Genomic DNA, 19,811 nt, shown 5'->3' with positions numbered 1-19,811 from the left:
GCCCTGACCATATTCTGGATCTACAGAATCATGATGTAATGATAAATTTTTGTACTAAGCTGCAATTTTGGAGTCATTTGTTATGCACAAATAGATAAATGAAAGAATTTTTTTTTTCTTTTTGTCAAGGATGTATACATTAGTGGGCCGGGCAATGGATTTAAAGTCCAAACACTTGGTTTTAGTTCACAGCCTGGCTATACGCCTTAGAACTAAGATCTTAAATCTTCTCAGTGTGAATATCGGCATCACAAACATGAGATGACATCTCGCTTATCAACCACACAACTTCATAGTAAGGATGAAAAGTAAAATTTAGGTTATTTCATCTATTAATTCAACAAAATGTTGAGAGACAAAAGAGAAGTGTTAGTATAAATTTTAAGGTAAATATTCTTTACAAAGGCATATTTAAAGCATTTTTGAGAACCAGGGTATACTGCACACTGATTTTAAAATATCAAAAAGGAAGACATAATTTCAATTATTTATTATTCTTACTTATAAAATTTTTACCAGAAATTTCCATTAATCAACATATTTAAACATATAAAATACACACATTACTGAGAGTGTTTAAAATCATTTCAGTTCAGTTCAGTCGCTCAGTCATGTCTGACTCTTTGTGACCCCATGAATCACAGCACGCCAGGCCTCCTTGTCCATCACCAACTCCCGGAGTTCACTCAGACTCATGTCCATCGAGTCAGTGATGCCATCCAGCCATCTCATCCTCTGTTGTCCCCTTCTCCTCCTGCCCCCAGTCCCTCCCAGCATCAGAGTCTCTTCCAATGAGTCAACTCTTCTCATGAGGTGGCCAAAGTACTAGAGTTTCAGCTTTAGCATCATTCCTTCCAAAGAACACCCAGGGCTGATCTCCTTTAGAATGGACTGGTTATACCATTTATCATTACAGCTTTAACCTTTTAGAGACACAGGTCCCCTGAGGCACATTGTAATCAGAAGTCTATGAGAATGAGCTTTCGTTCATCAAACAGAAAAAGTAGACATTTTCTTTTTATGGGAAACAACATAAAGCATCCATTTAAGTGGAAGCAAAAACTCAAAGTTGCTAGTTTAAGTTTCTTAGACAATGAACACCATCCTGGCATTGCAAGGTATATAAATCTTTTACTTTATTGGTTCAGTTAATCCCTTGAGAACTGACTTGATAACAAGATTTCATGAGAATTGGCTGCAATATCATTCCTTGTGTTTGGTGTTTTTCCTGCCTGGTTTGTCCTTACATTGAGCTAAAAATCTCACATTTCAGAAACTAAAGAAAAACATGCCATATCATTATTTATAGTTGAAGAAATGTTTCAAGTCAAACATACATGTGTTAGTGTTAATAAGGAATTTCATTTTAAAATATCATTTTTTTTTTAACTTTTGGAGAGATGTTTCATCCAACAAATATTCTAGAAACTCCTGTTTGTTCAGTTCATTTCAGTCGCTCAGTCGGGTCCAACTCTTTGCGACCCCATGAATCGCAGCACGCCAGGCCTCCCTGTCCATCACCAACTCCCGAAGTTCACTCAGACTCACGTCCATCAAGTCAGTGATGCCATCCAGCCATCTCATCCTCTATTGTCCCCTTCTCCTCCTGCCCCCAATCCCTCCCAGCATCAGAGTCTTTTCTAGAGACAGACAAAACAAAACATCCTCATATTCAAGTAGCTTAGAGACTTTTAAGGAAATATCTATGTCAACAATTATAATAGTATGAGGAAATCATTCTAGTTATATTTGTATATATTCAGAGGGGACATAAAAATGGCTCCACGTTGACCTGGGCTCTTTACAAATGATGTCATTACACAACACAGAGCCTGAGAGTTGAGACTTGAAGAACTGAGTCATATATTTATTAAATGTGGAATTACTGAGTACTTAGATACTACGAACGGTGAAGCGACAAAGACCCTTACAGTCATGGGGGTCACAGATAATATATAGCTCCTGAGGCCATTAATTAATTGTAATTGAGATCATGCTATGAAATGAAAGTAACTGAATTGAGTTTATGATGTAAGGAAAGACTTTTCTGAAGCAATAATCTTTGAATAACTCTAAAGTCTTAAGTAAGAGGTGGTAGTGAAGAAGATGGGGTAAACACTTTCTAAATAGAAGGAATCATCTGTGCAAATTTCCTAAGGCATTAGAGGATCAGGAAGGCCAATACAGTTTGATGATATAAGGTGTGGGAGAGTTATACAGTGTCATACCCTACACTAACCCATGAGTTCTGGGAAATTTCTTGAGCTCTGCCTGAAAATGTGAAGTCTGAAGCTCAAGTGACCTTTTTTGTTTAACAGTGATTTCACCTTATGAACCTGAATTCAGAGACTAACCACCAAGAATGGATGTACCAAAAAGTGCTTTCGCAGGTATTGCATCTTTTATAGGTGGAAGGTAAAAATATGGAGCTGAAGGCTCTTGGAGCAGGGGCTGGCATGGCTGGGTGGAAAATGGTGTATGGGGGCACTCAGCGTGCAGCCTGTGTGGTTCAATATTATAATGACTGGTACAATCACATCACTGTATCCTAGCCAAAGAAATCCCTGCTTTTCCTCTCTAGACCAGTGGTTCTCAAAGTATGGTCACTTGAAACAAGAGCATCATTCCATCCTCTTGGGGGATGTCTTTGTGTGTGTGTGTATACACACACCAAGCTTATGTGTGTATATACACATACATATTTATATATAGTGTGTATATATATGATTTTAATGTATATAAGAGATCATATTGCTTAGGATGAAAAATCAACTAAAATTATGTAAAATTTTACTATTTTAAGGACAAGTATTGAATATATAATGATAAAGACAAGTGCAGAAATAGCAGAAATTGTGAAAGTGGAGCATATTTAACTATGTTTGAAAAACACTTAAAGATTACATTTGGTCCTCATTATCACTTAATGAAGTAGTTAATACTGTTATTTCAATTCTGAGGACACTGAAACTTGGAAAGGTTAAAGAACTTGCTCAATGTATTTCAGTGACATGCACATCAGTATATAAATGCTAAGCTGTGACCCAGGTCTGTGCTCTTAACCTTGAATCATTTCCTTCTTTATTGATAAAATGTTATACTAGGTTGGGTCATATGAAGTTGCCGGTGTTTGAGGTTTTTATTCTGTAAAAATGATACTTTCATTCTGTTTAACTGAAAACACTATTAAAATGAGAAAGTCCACATTTCCAACTAACATTCTCAAGATGCAAATAAATTAGGGAAATTTATCAAATTCATAAAATAAAAATCTACCACCCACAGGCAAGGAAAGAATTTGCATTTTTCTTGGTTTCATTTTATGGCTTTCAAGTGGTTATTTAGAAAGGGACATAAAATCAAAGGGAGAATGGAGCATAAATACATGACTGGCACTCGAGAGAGGAGGCAGCTGAACTGGAATAAAATAGCTCCAGACAGGAGACAGCCCTGACAAAGTCTAGAGACAGAAGCATGTCAGGATATGACAGGACGAACTGCTGCAGCCAGCCTCCCACTGTAAAAGTACCTGAGGACAGATGCAGACTAGTGAAGCCAATACATGGAAAGAGCTCGCGACTCTGGGGACACAACTGAGTCACAGACTGAGTGGTTTGGAGTCACTCCAACTGTAGAATTATTGTAATATAGGATGATAGATAATGGCTTTAACCAGTGCTTCCCAAATTCTAAATTTTAACATTTTACTACATCCTCATGGATTTTAACTCAGTGGGTCTGAGGAGGGGGCTGAGATTCTTCATTTCTAACAAATATCCAGGGGATGCCAATGGTACTGGTGCATGGATCACACTTCAGGAAGCAATGCTGCAAACCACTTTGAGTCTGGTTATTTGTTAGGGGCAGTAAAAAGCACCTTAAGGAATATCATTTTCAAATAATTGTATATGGAGGTCTGTCACCCACCTCACATCCACTGCAGGAGAGACCTTCATGAACAGAAAAGAGATCAACGCAAACATAGGATTTGCTTCACAGAGACTCTGCTGGACTTGGGGGAAGCATTTATTCCATAATCAGTAGTGCCCAGTAGAAAGTGAAAGTTGCTCAGTCATGACATTCAGTGAAAGTGAAAGTTGCTCTTTGTGACCCCATGGATTATACAGTCCATGGAATTCTCCAGGCCAGAATACTGGAGTGGGTAGCCTTTCCTTTCTCCAGGGGATTTTCCCAGCCCAGGGATCAAACTCAGGTCTCCCTCATTACCAGCGGATTTCTTAACAGCTGAGCCATCAGGAAGCCTAAGAATACTTGAGTGGGTAGCCTATCCCTTCTCCAAGGGATCTTCATGACCCAGGAATCGAACCAGGGTCTCCTGCATTGCAGGCAGATGCTTTATCAGCTGAGCTACCAGGGAAGCAGTTTCTATTCTAGATCTGCTCTTGTTGTTCAGTTGCTCAGTCGTGTCTGTCTCTTTGTGATCCCATGTAGTATAGCATGTCAGGCTTCCCTGTCCTTCACCATCTTCCAGAGCTTGCTCAAACTCATGTCCATTGAGTCGATGATGTCATCCAACCATCTCATCCTTTGTAGTCCCTTTCTCCTTCTGTCTTCAACCTTTCCCAGCATTAGGGTCTTTTCGAATGAGTCATCTGTACCCATCAGGTGGCTAAAGTATTGGAGCTTCAGAATCAGTCTGTCCAATGAATATTCAGGGTTGATTTCCTTTAGAACTGACTGGTTTGATCTCCTTGCAGCCCAAGGGACTCTCAAGAGTCTTCTGCAATGCCACAGTTCAAAAGCATTAATTCTTCGGTGCTCAGCCTTCCTTATGTTCCAACTCTCACATCTGTACATCACTACTGGGAAAACCATAGCTTTGACTATATAGATCTTTGCTGGCAAAGTGATTATCTTTGCTTTTTAATATGTTGTCTAGGTTTGCCAGACAATAGAGGCATTATCATCAATCCTAATGATACAGGAAATACTATTAGCCCCAATTTACAGATGGGTAAACAAAGGTTTCAGTTTAGTTCAGTTCAGTCGCTCAGTTGTGTCTGACACTTTGCAACTCCATGAATCGCAGCACTCCAGGCCTCCCTGTCCATCACCAACTCCTGGAGTTCACCCAGACTCATGTCCATCGAGTCAGTGATGCCATCCAGCCATCTCATTCTCTGTTGTCCCCTTCTCCTCCTGCCCCCAATCCCTCCCAGCATCAGAGTCTTTTCCAATGAGTCAACTCTTCACATAATTACCTGAGTCAAAAGGCAAGCAATGGGGGGTGGGGGGGGTGGGAATTGGGCATTGTAGCCCTGGGGTCTGCTTCACCATCATGCTGCCCAGGTGGCACTAGTAGTAAGAATCCACTTGCCAATGCAGGAGAAGCAACAGATGTGGGTTTGTTTCCTTATCAGGAAGATCCCATGAAGGAGGACATGGCAACCCACTCCAGTATTCTTGCCTGGAGAATCCCACAGAAAGAGGAGCCTGGTGGGCTACAGTCTATGGGGTTGCAAAGAGTCAGACACAACTGAGCACACGGCACAAGACATACTGCCTTTACTAATGTTACTTCATTTTTAGAGATAACTTTTAAATCTATTCCTCATTTCCTTTATGTCAGTGATTATCAAGAAGGAAAAACAGAAAAAATAAAAGGTCAGTTAGTAGGATTTTCTCAATTTTTGTCACTAACAGATCATTTTACTATTTTTTCTCACTTAAATAAGGAGAGTCAAATCCCTTAGCATGAGGTTTCCATTAATGATACAAACCACAATACACTTTGAGACCCAATTTTGGTCAAAGATGAGGTGACAAGGGAAAATGAATGACCAGACATTTTAAACATTTGTAACGTTTCATTAAATGTATGAATCAGAAAACCTGATAAACCCCTGGCCAAAAAAGCAAACATTGCTTTAAAATAGAAATGCAATATTGGTAAATTTAAAGAAACGTTTCAGTAACACATGTGCAGACACATAAAGCCTTTTTGTCATATGGCAGTAATGAATGGGCTATATGAAGCACATCCATGTTTTTCAATTCTCACAGTTTAGAACATTTCTCAAAGCTTACTGAATGCCCTGTGAAACATAAAGCTCAAAACTACGCATCCAATAAAATGGAGACCCCAAACGCAGAAGACTTTCATCACCACCGTCACCTCTACCCTACCCCTCTACTGTCACTATACCTCCACCACCAATCTCGGCCAGTGCCCTACATTCCAAGTCTATCACCAGCATTTCTGCAGGTGGTTAATCCCTCCTGCTGCCCTGCACCTCCTTGCCTCAAAAAAGTCCATCCTCTCTCCTCCAAGTCCCAATGGCATCTTAAAAGGCCCACTTGCAAAATCTGACATTGTTCAGTGGTTTTCCGTCTCTAAATCTTAGGCACTGGAATAGTAGGAATTTCCATTGGAGAAGGAATAGCAGATAAAAGTCTAACAGAATCCTATGAAGTGTTTCTTTTTTTCCCACCAAAATGAATGCTCATTCTCTTCTCTACAGCATCAGCACTCCCACCAACAGGTGCACTGATATCTTAGGTGAGGGGAGAAAGCACAGAGACCGGGTCATATACATTTTCCCAAAGCTCCCACTAATTCTCATTGTTACCCTTCTATTACACCCTGCAACCCGCTCTTGGAGAGCACAGTCTTAATTCAACAGCCTCACAGGAAATATTTTAGAAAGAACTGGCCTGCAAAGTGCGCCTTTCAACAGAAATGAAAGTATCCACACTGCCTCAAAATCAAACGTGTATTAGTATTTATTTTCCCACAGAATGAAGTTGAAAAATAGTACTGTGTTTAAAAGGATTCTGTGAAACATAAATACACAGTTTTCAAAATACTGATCTATGTTATCCCTCCATCCATAAAGCTCAACAACAGTTTAATTATTGACATTCTTCAACTATACAGAGCAAAAGTAAAGTTAAAAATGCAAACACATTCATTTGCATTTTGCACATTTACATTCAAAACAGTAACAGTAACATAATAAAGAAGCTGCATGGCTGGATGCAAAAGATTCTTGTGGCAAATACATTATAGAGACACTCAATTCAATCTTCCTGTTTCAATACTTACAAACTGAGTGATGAAACTCCCAGATGTCATCACAAACCAAAGAGGACTCAAATACAATGATTAGAAATCTGTTTAAATTATCTCTAGTGAAAATGAGGTATGGTGACATTCTGAGATCATAATCATTTGCACAACAATAGAAGCCCACTTTCAACTTCAAAAATTATGTCACTCTATAATATCTGGCACACACTAGACACATGATAAATATTGCTTGAATGCATACATGGTATCAATTATCAGATATAAGAAGATATAGTACAAAAATGTAGATAATTTTCTAATCAGAAACATCAGAATTAAGATTATACTATAAAACATCAACTTCCATTAAATGTTCTCGTGTTAAGACAGTTCACTGATTTAATTAGCATCATTTTTTTTTAGCCATAAATGAGAATGGTATCATTTTACCCAGCACACTGAATCTTTACATTCACTTTCCTTTGCCATAGCCATCACCGTGGCTGTTCCCTCCCTGTGATCAGGCCTCCCCTTAAATATTACCTTAAGAGGGAGGCCTTCCATAACTGACCAAGTATGCACAGTAATTCAATGGGTCATTCTCTAAATCTATCCCCTGTTTTTTTTTTTCTTTTCCATCATTTAAAGCCATGTGCTATGGCATACATGTTGTTGTTTCTTAGTCACCAAGTCATGTCCGACTCTTTGTTACTTCCTGGACTGTAGCCCACTAGGCTCCTCTGTCCATGGGATTTTCCAGGCAAGACTATTGGAGTGTGTTGCCATTTCCTTCTCCAATGATATACATATTTTACATATTTTTCAACTGTCTCCTCTCATGAAGAAGGCATGCTCAACAAGACAAAGATTTAGTTTGTTTTGTCCACTGATACTTCCCCAGTATCTATAACAGTGCAGGGGATGTAGGAGATAAGAATTGTTAGTTAGACAGATGAATGAATAATTAAGCTTAATTTCTAATTACCATTATTTATCTCTGTGAAAAAGCACTGTTCCAAAAAAATGTTATGCTTGACTCTCATTTCTATGAATTCCAGAGATTTGGCTTTCCTACTCATAATTTAAACTATGAGAGTCACATACTTTATATTATTGGAACAAGTCGTGTCCACATTTTAACTGAGCATTGTTTACAAAAAGGTTGTCATGGACCATCATACTGATTTGAACCTGATCAAATTACTATATGCTAATAACTTTTAATTAGGCCACCAATGAATTGTCAATACTCTCACACTGTCTATTGTATATTCTTTCACAAGAATCTTGCTATTTTATCAATGACCCATGAGAAATGATGGCAACATCTGAGTACTGAATGAGACATCACCAGCACCATTTTGGGAGTTTCTGAGAAAGTAGTTAATACATTTGGCCCACCTCAGTTGATAGAAAAATTGGGGGTTTAGGAATCACCTGAGATCTCATTAAATTGTAGATTCTAATCATGCAGTGTGAGGCCTGAGAGTCTGCATTTTAAATTAGGTCTCAGGTGATGTTGTTGCTAGTGGTTCTTGAACTACCTTGATCTGCAAGGAGTTCTAATTCTAATATGATTAGAAAAAAATGAATTCATGAAACAGTGTTATATAATGGCAAGTAAGAGACTAAGATTATACTCTGCTAAAAAGTTCACTGCAGTGAATTCATTTAACAGAACACTTAAGAAACACTTTCATTCATTGATCCATTCATTCAGATATTCACATGGCCATGTGTTAGTCACTTCACTTGGGAGAAAACAACCCCGCTACTTGTTCACCTCTTTTACTCTATTCACTTTCACATATGTTATCTCACTTCCAGGTTGGAATAGAAATTTAAAAGGAAAATAAAAAACATGAGCCAGAGTTGTTAGACATATTTTTCTCTCCAGTCAAAGTGTTGACGGCGATTCACAATTATTTCCCAGGTTATGGTTTATATTTTCACCGAGATACTATTCATATCTCTCCTCCTGCTGATATAAACCAGAACATAACTTCACTTGGCCTCCTTACTGACTTGCCTTCATTTTTCTTCCCTCAACATCACAAAGGTTTTAGTTTCCCCCTGCATGTCCTAACCACAGTTATCAGAGAAGTTGATGGAACTTGCTGTGCTTATCTTTATGAGTCCTTGTAGAAATGTCAGTAAATCTCTTTTGCTCTCTGCAGGTTGCATTTTTCAATCAAATTAATTAGTTTATTCATAGAGAAGAAAATCTTCTGTTGTCCCTATGCCAATAGTCTTCTTGTCCTTCCACAGTGGGAAATTTTGTCTTTTTCTTCTCTCTCCCTCACCTCCCACCACCCAAAGGGTATTCTGCAGCATAAAAATGAAAGAAAATAAAAATCATTTTGCCTACTCGTCTGTAGGTTCCAACTCGAGCATGTCAACAGATACTGTCTTGTCTTAATTATTTTAATTATGCAATCAATGGAACTTAGTTTTTTCATTTCAATCTCATAATCACTGCTAAAGATTGATAACTGACCAATAGTAGCATGTTTGTGCCAAAGTAGTGGTGGCTAGAAGTATCTTTAAAAAGTTCTTTATTATATTAGCTTTTGCTTCATTATCTCATTATGAATCCATGTTCACAAAGATATCAGAATTGGAGAGAAAAGAAATTATTAAGGGAAGAATCAAATGAGACCAGAATAAAACAGGGAGAACAGAAGAAGCACCTATAATGTTTATGTTTTTTACTTATATTCCTTTGCAAGGAATATTTTTAAACATTTCAATAATCAAATTATAATTTCAAATATAACTTTAATCACCCTGCTCATGGTCCCTTTCCCCCAGAGAAAACATCCACAAGCAAGTCCTTTGGGGGAAAATGAGCAAGGCAATTAGAACAAGCTGGAGGGGGAAAAGTGAAAAATATATATATATATATTCCCTGGTGGCTCAGATGGTTAAGAATCTGCCTGCAGTGCAGGAGACCTGGGTTCAATCCCTGGGTAGGGAAAATCCCCTGGAGAAGGGAAATGCTACCTACTCCAGCATCCTTGCCTGGGAAATTCCATGGACAGAGGAGCCTGGCGGCCTCCATGAGGTTGCAGAGTTGGACACAACTGAGAGACTGACACTTTCACATAGGCATAGTTACACAGTATGGCTAAAATAATTAACCCACGGCTAGTCATTTGTAATGATGATCATTCTTTATACTCCATAATAATTTCATGTCCACAATCTACTTTCTACACCCTATCTTGGCCAGTATCTTTTAGAGGTGTGTCAGCAATCAGTAACTGAGTACCACAGAGGGGAAGTATGTCACCTGGTTCACAAAAACAGGAGTTGGAAAAAGGGAGACCTTATCCCTTAGGAAAATTTGAGTAGATTGAGCATAAGTGGGAAATAAGAACATTTCGTTACCTCTGTGTTTTTAAAACTTCTCATTTGGTTTGGAAATTGGTAATGGCTTATAGGATAAATTCCCTAGACACAACCTTGTATAAAGGTAGCATCTGTATGTATGAGGCAAGGATGCCTATTTCCTGGGGTGGGGAGGAGGAATCTTGACTGTTAGAAAGGTAAAAAGGAAAATAAACACATCACAAATGGTTTATACATTAGTGACTGGGGTAAGATCGTAGAGTAATCACATGTATGATTACAACCACCCCCTGACATAAGATACTAGCACCTTTTCTGGGCTAATATCAGGAAAATAATAGTAAGAGACACTGTCAATATTATCTCTTATCTGATACTGGTATCACAATGGTCCTGTCTTCTTCCAGTGGCATTACCAATATTTTCTTTACCTGTTTTTCCCCTACCTAAAACCTTCTGATGACTTTTTGTCACGTTTATGCTAGATCTTAAAGTCCTTGATTTTACCCTGACACTGCCATACATGACAAGACCCCTACCTATCGATAGATTTCAACCCCATTTCATACTTCAGCTATCTAATCTTCCCTCTTGCAACTCTCCAGCCACAAACTGCCTGTTGGTTTCTCTAACAAGCCAGAGTGTCCACGTTTTAGGGCCCCTGCATGAGCTTAGCAGCAGCAGCAGCATGAGCTTTTCCCTCTGTCTGAAGTATACTTTCTCCTGATCTGCAAATGGTGACTCCTCCTTGTCACTCAAATTTGAAATTGAATGGCACCATGCTAGACACAACATTCCTGGGTCACACAGGCAAAAGAGGCCCCTCAGGCTCTATCACACTAACTTTTAACCTCTTCTAAAAGCATATTCCTATCTGATATTTTTCTTGTGTTCTTTTTTTTTTTTTTTTTTTTTACTGGATGTGAGACACTGTAGAGCTTCTGGAACCTTGCCTTTTGTATTCATTACTGTATATCCAGTGCCTTGAAATGCAGATGGTATTTTGAGGCACTCCACTAATATTTATTAATATTATTATTAACATTCATGCATATATAGATAGATGCAGATATAGACACATACATAGATGTAGATACAGATACTTACATACAGACATACCTGTTACATATGTAGTCACTCAGTTGAACGTGACTGAGTGAACGCAACCCCATGAACTGTAGTTAGCCCACCAGGCTCCTCTACCCATGGAATTTTTCAGGCAGGAATACTGGAGTGGGCTGCCATTTCCTACTCCAGAGGATTTTCCTCACTCAGAGATCAAACCCTCTGACTCAGGGATTGAACCCAAGTCTTTTGTGTCTCCTGCACTGGCAGGTGAATTCTTTACCATGAGCGACACCTGGGAAACCTGATATATATAGTAATATACCCCAATGAATATATATAAAATGTAATTTGATTACTGTACATAGACATGCTCTTAGATGAAACTAAAAATTGACAAGTATAAATATTCATAGATTTTAGTTATCAGATTATCTGCATTCCCAGCCATTTTATTTATTTATTTTTACTTTTGCAAAAAGACCAGATCATGGCATCTGGTCCCATCACTTCATGGCAAATAGATGGGGAAACAATGAAAACAGTGACAAGACTTTATTGTCTTGGACTCCAAAATCACTTTAGATGGTGATTGCAGCCATGAAATTAAAAGACACTTAGTCCTTGGAAGAAAAGCTATCACCAACCTAGACAGTGTTTTAAAAAGCAGAGACATTACTTTGCCAACAAAGGTTCATCTAGTCAAAGCTATGGTTTTTCCAGCAGTTATGTATGGATGTGAGAGTTGGACTATAAAGAAAGCTGAGTGCCAAAGAATTGATGCTTTTGAACTGTGGTGTTGGGGAAGACTCTTGAGTCCCTTGGACAGCAAGGAGATCCAACCAGTCTATCCTAAAGGAAATCAGTCCTGAATATTCATTGGAAGGACTGATGCTGAAGCTGAAACTCCAATACTTTAGCCACCTGATGTGAAGAACTGACTCATTTGAAAAGACCCTGATGCTGGGAAAGATTGAAGGCAGGAGGAGAAGGGGACAACAGAGGATGAGATGGCTTGTTGGCATCACCAACTCGATGGACATGCATTTGAGCAAACTCCGGGCGTTGGTTATGAACAGTGAAGCCTGGTGTGCTGCAGTCCACGGGGTCACAAAGAGTTGGATATGAATGAGTGACTGAACTGAATAGAACTGACTCAATAAGAAAACAACTTTAGAATTATAGCTGGCTTTCGTTATATCTCATCTACCTATTATACCTTAATTATCATTCTCTCTCCCTAAATCTATGCTTAGGCAGGAAAAATGGATTTTGACTATATCTATCCATACCCTTTCTTTCTTTGGAGGAACAAACTGAAAGGTGTGGAATAACCCATTTTTGATTATTATCAGTCTACTATGCTTTCCTACTCCTAAGTAATCATATGAATGGAAATAACAGGTAATGCTCCAAATTGAAGCTAATCATCAACATGGCCATGAAAGTATAAACTGAACAGGTAGCAATGTACTAAAGGATTAAATAGAAACTAAAACTATTTTTTAAAATATGGACAACATCCTATTTTGATAATCAGCTTTTTGTTTCTTCTAAAAATATCTGTCAAAATGCAGGTCCAGGATAGCCTGCATAATGGCTAATCGCCTTTAGAATTTTATTCATGAAAATCCACAAAGTTAGTGAAAGTGGTATGTAAGACTGTTATTTGCAAACTTACAAGAGATTTCCGAATTTGCTTCTCTTAAATAGTACTTTGTGTATGTGTACCTCAACAAATTGTCCAGACTACTTGATATGCTACAAGCATTTACACAATAATGTCTCATTTTAAAAACTATGTTTTAGCAAAGCCGTGCCAGCTAAGAGGCTGCCCTTACCTTCTTGTTAATCATTTTAAAAGCTTAAATACCAACCAAACTCCTTAAAACTTCCCTAAGGACAAACTATTTTTGATGTCAATCTTCAGTTCAGTTCAGTCACTCAGTCGTGTCCGACTCTTTGCAACCCCATGAATCACAGCACGCCAGGCCTCCCTGTCCATCACCAAATTCCGGAGTTCACTCAAACTCACGTTCATCGAGTCAGTGATGCCATCCAGCCATCTCATCCTCTGTCGTCCCCTTCTCCTCTTGCCCCCTGTCCCTCTCAGCATCAGAGTCTTTTCCAATGAGTCAACTCTTCACATGAGGTGGCCGAAGTACTGGAGTTTCAGCTTTAGCATCATTCCTTCTAAAGAACAGCCAGGACTGATCTCCTTTAGGATGGACTGATTGGATCTCCTTGCAGTCCAAGGGACTCTCAAGAGTCTTCTCCAACACCACAGCTCAAAAGCATCAGTTTTTTGGTGCTCAGCTTTCTTCACAGTCCAACTCTCACATCCATACATGACCACTGGAAAAACCATAGCCTTGACTAAACGGACCTTGGTTGGCAAAGTAATGTCCCTGCTTTTGAATATGCTATCTAGGTTGCTCGTAACTTTCCTTCCAAGGAGTAAGTGTCTTTTAATTTCATGGCTGTAATGACCATCTGCAGTGATTTTGGAGCCCCCCCAAAATAAAGTCTGACACTCTTAGCTTAGTGATATTGCCATTTTAGGTTTCTCATACTCCAGCGGGATGGGTATGAGCAAATTACACACATACGTGTGTGTGTACATGGTCTCATCCATGTATGTGTGTGTGCTGTCATTCATCATCTAATGGTATACCTCTTTAACAAGGTATTTTTTTAATTAAACAATTTTTAAATGGTATAATAGCCGATTAAAAACTTGGGGTTTTAATTACAGGTTGAATCCACCTTTTCTCCACTCAGTTTTGAAGATGCAATTAATTAATTGTTTGTAGGAATAATTAATCCCATATTGTTAGCCCTATTGAAAAAAGAGAATGAGGAACAAGAATGTATTTAGCCTCCAGAAGAAGATGGGAAAACTGAAAGCAAGAAGGAAAAGACAGTGGTGCCACTATGGGATATGCAGTAAAGCAGAAACTAGGATTTTAAAGACTTGCAAATTTTACCTAAGGTTACTCTGTTTAAGTTGCACAAATGGGTACAAACCAAAGTCGTGACCTGAAGAATGCTGGCACATGATCACAAATAGGAGGCTCTCTATCTTATGATCTATGATGAAAAATGGGTGGCTTAAACTAGTTGAGCCTTGGGCATAGGCAGAAAGTGAAAGTGAAAGTCCTGCATCATGTCCGACTCTCTGTGACTCCAGGCCAGCATACTGGAGTGGGTAGCCTTTCCTTTCTCCAGGGGATCTTCACGACCCAGGGATCGGACCCAGGTCTCCCGCATTGCAGGCAGATTCTCTACCAGCTGAGCTACAAGCCCAAGAACACTAGAGTGGGTAGCCTATCCCTTCTCCAGTGGATCTTCCTGACACAGGAATTGAACTGGGGTCTCCTGCATTGCAGGTGAATTCTTTACCAACTGAACTATCAGGGAAGCCTCACCTCTAGAATTTGTTGCAATCCTCCAAATGATCACAGCTGGAGAAAACGTCAATACGTATAGACCAGTATCTCCTGGCTGTGAATACCAATATTTGTGAAAACTCTATCTTATATATGCTTTATTTATTTGTTCAAAATTCATGAGCTTAAAAATGTGCTTTTCCCCTCCCTATGTCACACAATAATTTAGTACTAGAATAACAATCCTCCCAGCATACCCAATGAGTTTCTTTGGTCCTCTTATAAAGGATTTAATCTTCATAAATAATAGCTAAGTAAACTTAAGACACTTGGACAATTTCTTTAGCTTAATGTATTCAAATCCACAGTTGGCACTTCATTTCTTTTCATTTAAAAATAAATCAACTTGTCTCAATAAGCACTACATGAATACACACAGCTAACAAAATAAATCAAATCAACACATCTAAAATGATGAGATTCATTTGTTACCTTTATAAGAAATATGCCATTTTCAAAAATGTCTCAACATTTTTTTATTAAGTCAATATATATTTTACGATAATTCACATGCAAGTACTTGAAGAAGGATTTCCAGATACAGATGAGAAACTTTTTTCAAGAGGATTTCCACAAACATATGAAAAACTATTAAATATTTCAAGAGCTTTTCCTTCAGAAGAGAAGTTTCCTGTCAGCTGTACCTAATATGTGATTTTATGTGCATGATTTCCTGTGCAAACTTCCATGCCTTCTATATTCACATTGTAATTTTAGGGGAAAGCTTGGAAAATATTAACTATGACAACAAATTCCGTGACCTTTAAAGTACAGTTCTATAGATAGTGGTCCTTCTCTCCAATAGCTCCACTTCAATTACAAAAGTGAAAACCACAATGTAATGGACATGAAAACCTAACCAAAATGCCCCTGAAGAAGAGTTGTGCACTTTTGGAAAAAACTGAGAATCCTAACTTAGGCAAGGGACTGCATCAAGACACTATTCAGATTCCAAAACTTGCTACTTATAGAAATTAAAAACAGACTTACTTGCTTTGTTTTTCCATGCTAGCTACCCTGAGGCATTCCCATCTTGAATTTAGAAGATTCATTTGTTCTTGCACTTCAGTTTCTTCATCTTCTGATAATTTCCCTGACCCAATCAGCTGACTCCCCAGTTGGAGAACATTGCCAACCCGTCCCTGATGGGATGTCAAATCCATCATGTATCCCTGACAAAGAAAGAAGGTGATAAGAGTTAACATATTATGGAAAGCATTATGGTTTTGAATCTCTCTCTTTTTTTTTTTTTTTTTTTGCAATTTTAAATTTGTAGCCCAGTTAAATTTTATTCCCAGTAAAAGTAAATCCAATACTGTTTATAATATGAATTAATGGATATTAGTAGCTTAGGTCACCTTCTGCAGAAGCAGAGCCTGAGATCAGGACTTATATGCTAGTGATTTATCAAGAAAAAGATCCCCGGGGAGATCTGCAAGGGAGCAGAAGCAGCAGGAAACAGGAAAGGGGAGGGGAGGAGGCAAGTAAGTGTGCCATCCCAGGAGAAGTTTCTGACTGAGGGGGTAGTGCAGCCTGATATCCCCTAGGTACTCTGGAGTGTAAGTTCTATCTCAGCATTGACCTTGACCCAAGACAAAGGAGCTGGCCTTTCATATTCCTATAGGAGCCTCTGGCAAAATCAAGTCTCAGCACCTTCAAAGTGTTATTCTCCAAAGGAAAACTTCCAAAGCCGCCTACTGAAAAGCCAAATGCATGAACATTTATCTTGCTTCCATCTCAAAATAAACACTAAATTATCAGAATACAAGGATCTTATACAGTAACTGAGGAAAACAGACGGAATTATCATTATGTCATCTGCCCTATTTCATTAATCGATGTTTTGCTTTTACCTCGTGAGTATGAAACTGTTCTTTCACTTCTTCTACATCATTAGAAATCTCTCCTTGTGCTTGCAATGTGTCTTCGGCTGAAAGGAGCCATGAGAGTACTTCTTCTAAAGCTGTCTGGTAACTATCCAGGTTTACTTCAGTCTCCATCAATGGACTGCCAAATGACTTGTCTTCAGGAGCTTCCAAACGCTGAACAATAAAACAAATTGGGTATTATATAATTAGTATCTTTGCAGGCTGTTCCAATACATTAAATGATAAATCGAATGAAATATTTAAAATGCTAGAAACGTCCACTTGCATTATCAGAGACATGGACAGCAGACATACACAATAATGAGCCTGCATTTTAACATCCTCACAAATACATACACAGATTCTCAAATGGCAGTTGGAATCCACTTCAAATTAATATTTGATTAAAGTTCTCTGGATTACTATAAGGAGTGATTTGGTACATTATGTCTTAATGTTAAATGCCACAGATTTTCATCCATAGGCAAACTTTTTAATTCACATTTTGAGTCCTCTATATATACATTATTGGTATTATATTTATGTAATTTTTACAATGACAGTAAAGGAAACATCTCTTCCCAAGATCCCCTAATGAAATATTTCTGAAAATCTTCAGACCAGAAAAGTTATCAATAAGAAAATAAGTGAGGGAAAGGTATAATTAAAAAAAAAAATACTTCATTCATACATCTGAAACTTCTAATGGCAGAATGACTTCTATGAATTAAGCCTTTATTTCCAGAAGGCCATGGTTTAAATAATAAGTCATTATCTTAGGCAAAACAAAATATAAAGTATTTGCTATCAAACTTATTTAGCAGGATGTCAGCTGAGATTCTCAACGGTTGTAATTTCTCCTGGGATCCTAAAGCTGAAAACCCTGATTACAAAGTGTTCATAATTCTATAATTCTAAAGCAAAGATCCAGGCCACCTATGAAGGAATTGCTAAGAAGGGACCACAAAACTGTCCCACCCTCCTTCATCTACTACCAAGCTCTAAGGTATATAAGAGGAAGCAAAGAGACTGACTGAAGAAATCTGGTGAGAAGGATTCCTCTGGAGAGCAACGCATGTCTATACCTTCCATCACCTCAAGCCAAGCAATGGAGACCTCAAGAGACCTATAGTGCAGACAGTACTTGACAGAATGGAATAGTGACCTCTAAACCTGGCTGTGTGTTTGCAGAGATTCAGGAGCTATGGAACCAGTACTACCAAGTGATAGGAGATAGCTCTTGGGATAACCCACATGCCTGCTGCTTTAACCTTAAGGCAATTATCAATATTAAAAAATCAGAATAAATAGGAGTATCTGCATAAATTTTTCTTTAGGTGAAGAACATGCATGGTAGGTGGCTGGGCTTTAGAAATCCTGAGGAGGACCACACTCAAGAGGGTTTCCTGCTGAGTGAGGTAAGGGACATAGGCAAATAAAGTAGTCAGGGCAAAAACATTGGAAAAATATTTGGAGAGAAATCTTCTCAACACCCTATAGACAGCAAGCAAGCACTAGTCCCTAACAAATGGGATTTTGCAAAGGAAACAAATGGCAGTGTAGAACCACAAGAAGCTACTTGTTGGGGGAGGGAGGTCATGATGTTGCCTAGAGAAAATGCACTCTTCTGATGGTTCTTCTCTGCCATGTCTGCCTTGAATTTCCAGTCCCCAGCAATTCTGGGCCTTCTCTCCCACTGAGCTGCCAGAACCAACTGAATTGTGCTCTTCTGATAAATGCTCCAACTTTGAAACTTTAATATGATAAATTTCTTGAACGATTAAACCCTTTAAGATGAAAAAGCATAGAGGCAGTCTTTGGTGTAATCCCTTCATCAAAGGATGCATTCGTATCTGTTTCTAGAGAACTGGCAGCAATGTGTCAGCCTGTTAAGTCAAAATTATCCAACTTCAGGATCTCAAACAGAATATAAGTGCCAGCATAGAGCTAGTCGCATGGGCCCTCCCCAAGGTCAAGGCAAGTTCTGAAGGTCTTAGGGGTTACAACAACCTCCATGATGTATTCCTTTCCTCTACCCCCAAATAATGTAAATAATAAAAGTCATCAGTAGGAGAAAAAAAGTCACAAAAAGATAGCCTGGGAAATGTGTGCAGACAGAAATAGCCTCATGGTTGGAAAACCTGAGCAGTGTTACAATGCTCAAACGATCCCTTGCTTGTTTTATCTGCTTCTTGACATTGCTGCCTTAAAATTCTTAATAATTCTATCCTTGAACTTGGGTTTTCTAAGTTCAATGGAGTGATAAAATATGCATATGAGCAGAGGACACAGATACATTATGTGTCTCTTCCCCATTTGCATATAGTGTGTTCTGGTGTCCTCTGAGCCTAGAATTCTGGTGGACCCACAATATGTGGGAGCTGAGCAGTCTCCCATTGAGTGCAAGTGTCTATGACTGAATGATGGATGGCATTGACAGCCTCAGGAAATCATGGTTTCTGTTTGAACCAGAACTATCTTCCGGTGCAGAAAGAAAGCAATGATAAAAAAAAAAAACAAACAAACAAACCAACAACCAAGAACCCAATTGTATCCTTTCATACTCATTTCTTTCCTGTGTTAGCCAACCATTTATGCTACAACCGATGACAGAGAAAGAAAGGGAAAGATAGGGCAAGATGATTCCTTTCAACTCCTTCCTTACTTTTCAGTAAGCTGAAGGCACAGAGCATAAGTAGAAAGTCCACCTATCAAGGAGTGAAATAAACACAGCTGAGTTAGTCGTACAATGTTTTCACGTTAAGAATGAAATAGAGATGCATATATATGCTCTGAAATACAAATTGTGCAATGCTGGTGATTCTGCTTTAAGTTAAACGATCTTATATTTGCATTTACAACTGCAATTGCACAGTATAACAATGGGCAGTAAAACTCACACTAATACTTTAAAATTTTAATTTTCTTTACTCAGTATGATGCTGAATAGCAAATAAAAAACACGATGGCAAGTTGAGAGAAAAACCATAGAATAAAGGAAACAGCTTTATATTTTGGTCATTTGAACAGCACTTTCCTTCCTGCTTT

At 38.5% G+C, this 19,811-nt stretch overlaps 1 protein-coding gene across 1 annotated transcript in view; it reads right to left on the bottom strand.

The window, feature by feature from the left end:
* Window positions 1-19,811, bottom strand: part of DMD (dystrophin) — a 1,795,368-nt gene that overhangs the window by 1,592,358 nt on the left and 183,199 nt on the right. Inside the window, exons 5-6 of the mRNA XM_068961890.1 lie at window positions 16,749-16,937; window positions 15,886-16,067 (exon numbers count right to left, since the gene is read on the bottom strand). Coding sequence (XP_068817991.1) covers window positions 15,886-16,067; window positions 16,749-16,937 — 371 coding nt within the window. The remainder of the gene's footprint in view (window positions 1-15,885; window positions 16,068-16,748; window positions 16,938-19,811) is intronic.

The sequence above is a fragment of the Capricornis sumatraensis genome, chromosome X, assembly GCF_032405125.1.
Source record: "Capricornis sumatraensis isolate serow.1 chromosome X, serow.2, whole genome shotgun sequence".
Lineage (NCBI taxonomy): Eukaryota > Metazoa > Chordata > Mammalia > Artiodactyla > Bovidae > Capricornis > Capricornis sumatraensis.
Note: the sequence above shows the minus strand (reverse complement) of the source record. Positions and strands in the feature narration are given on the sequence as shown.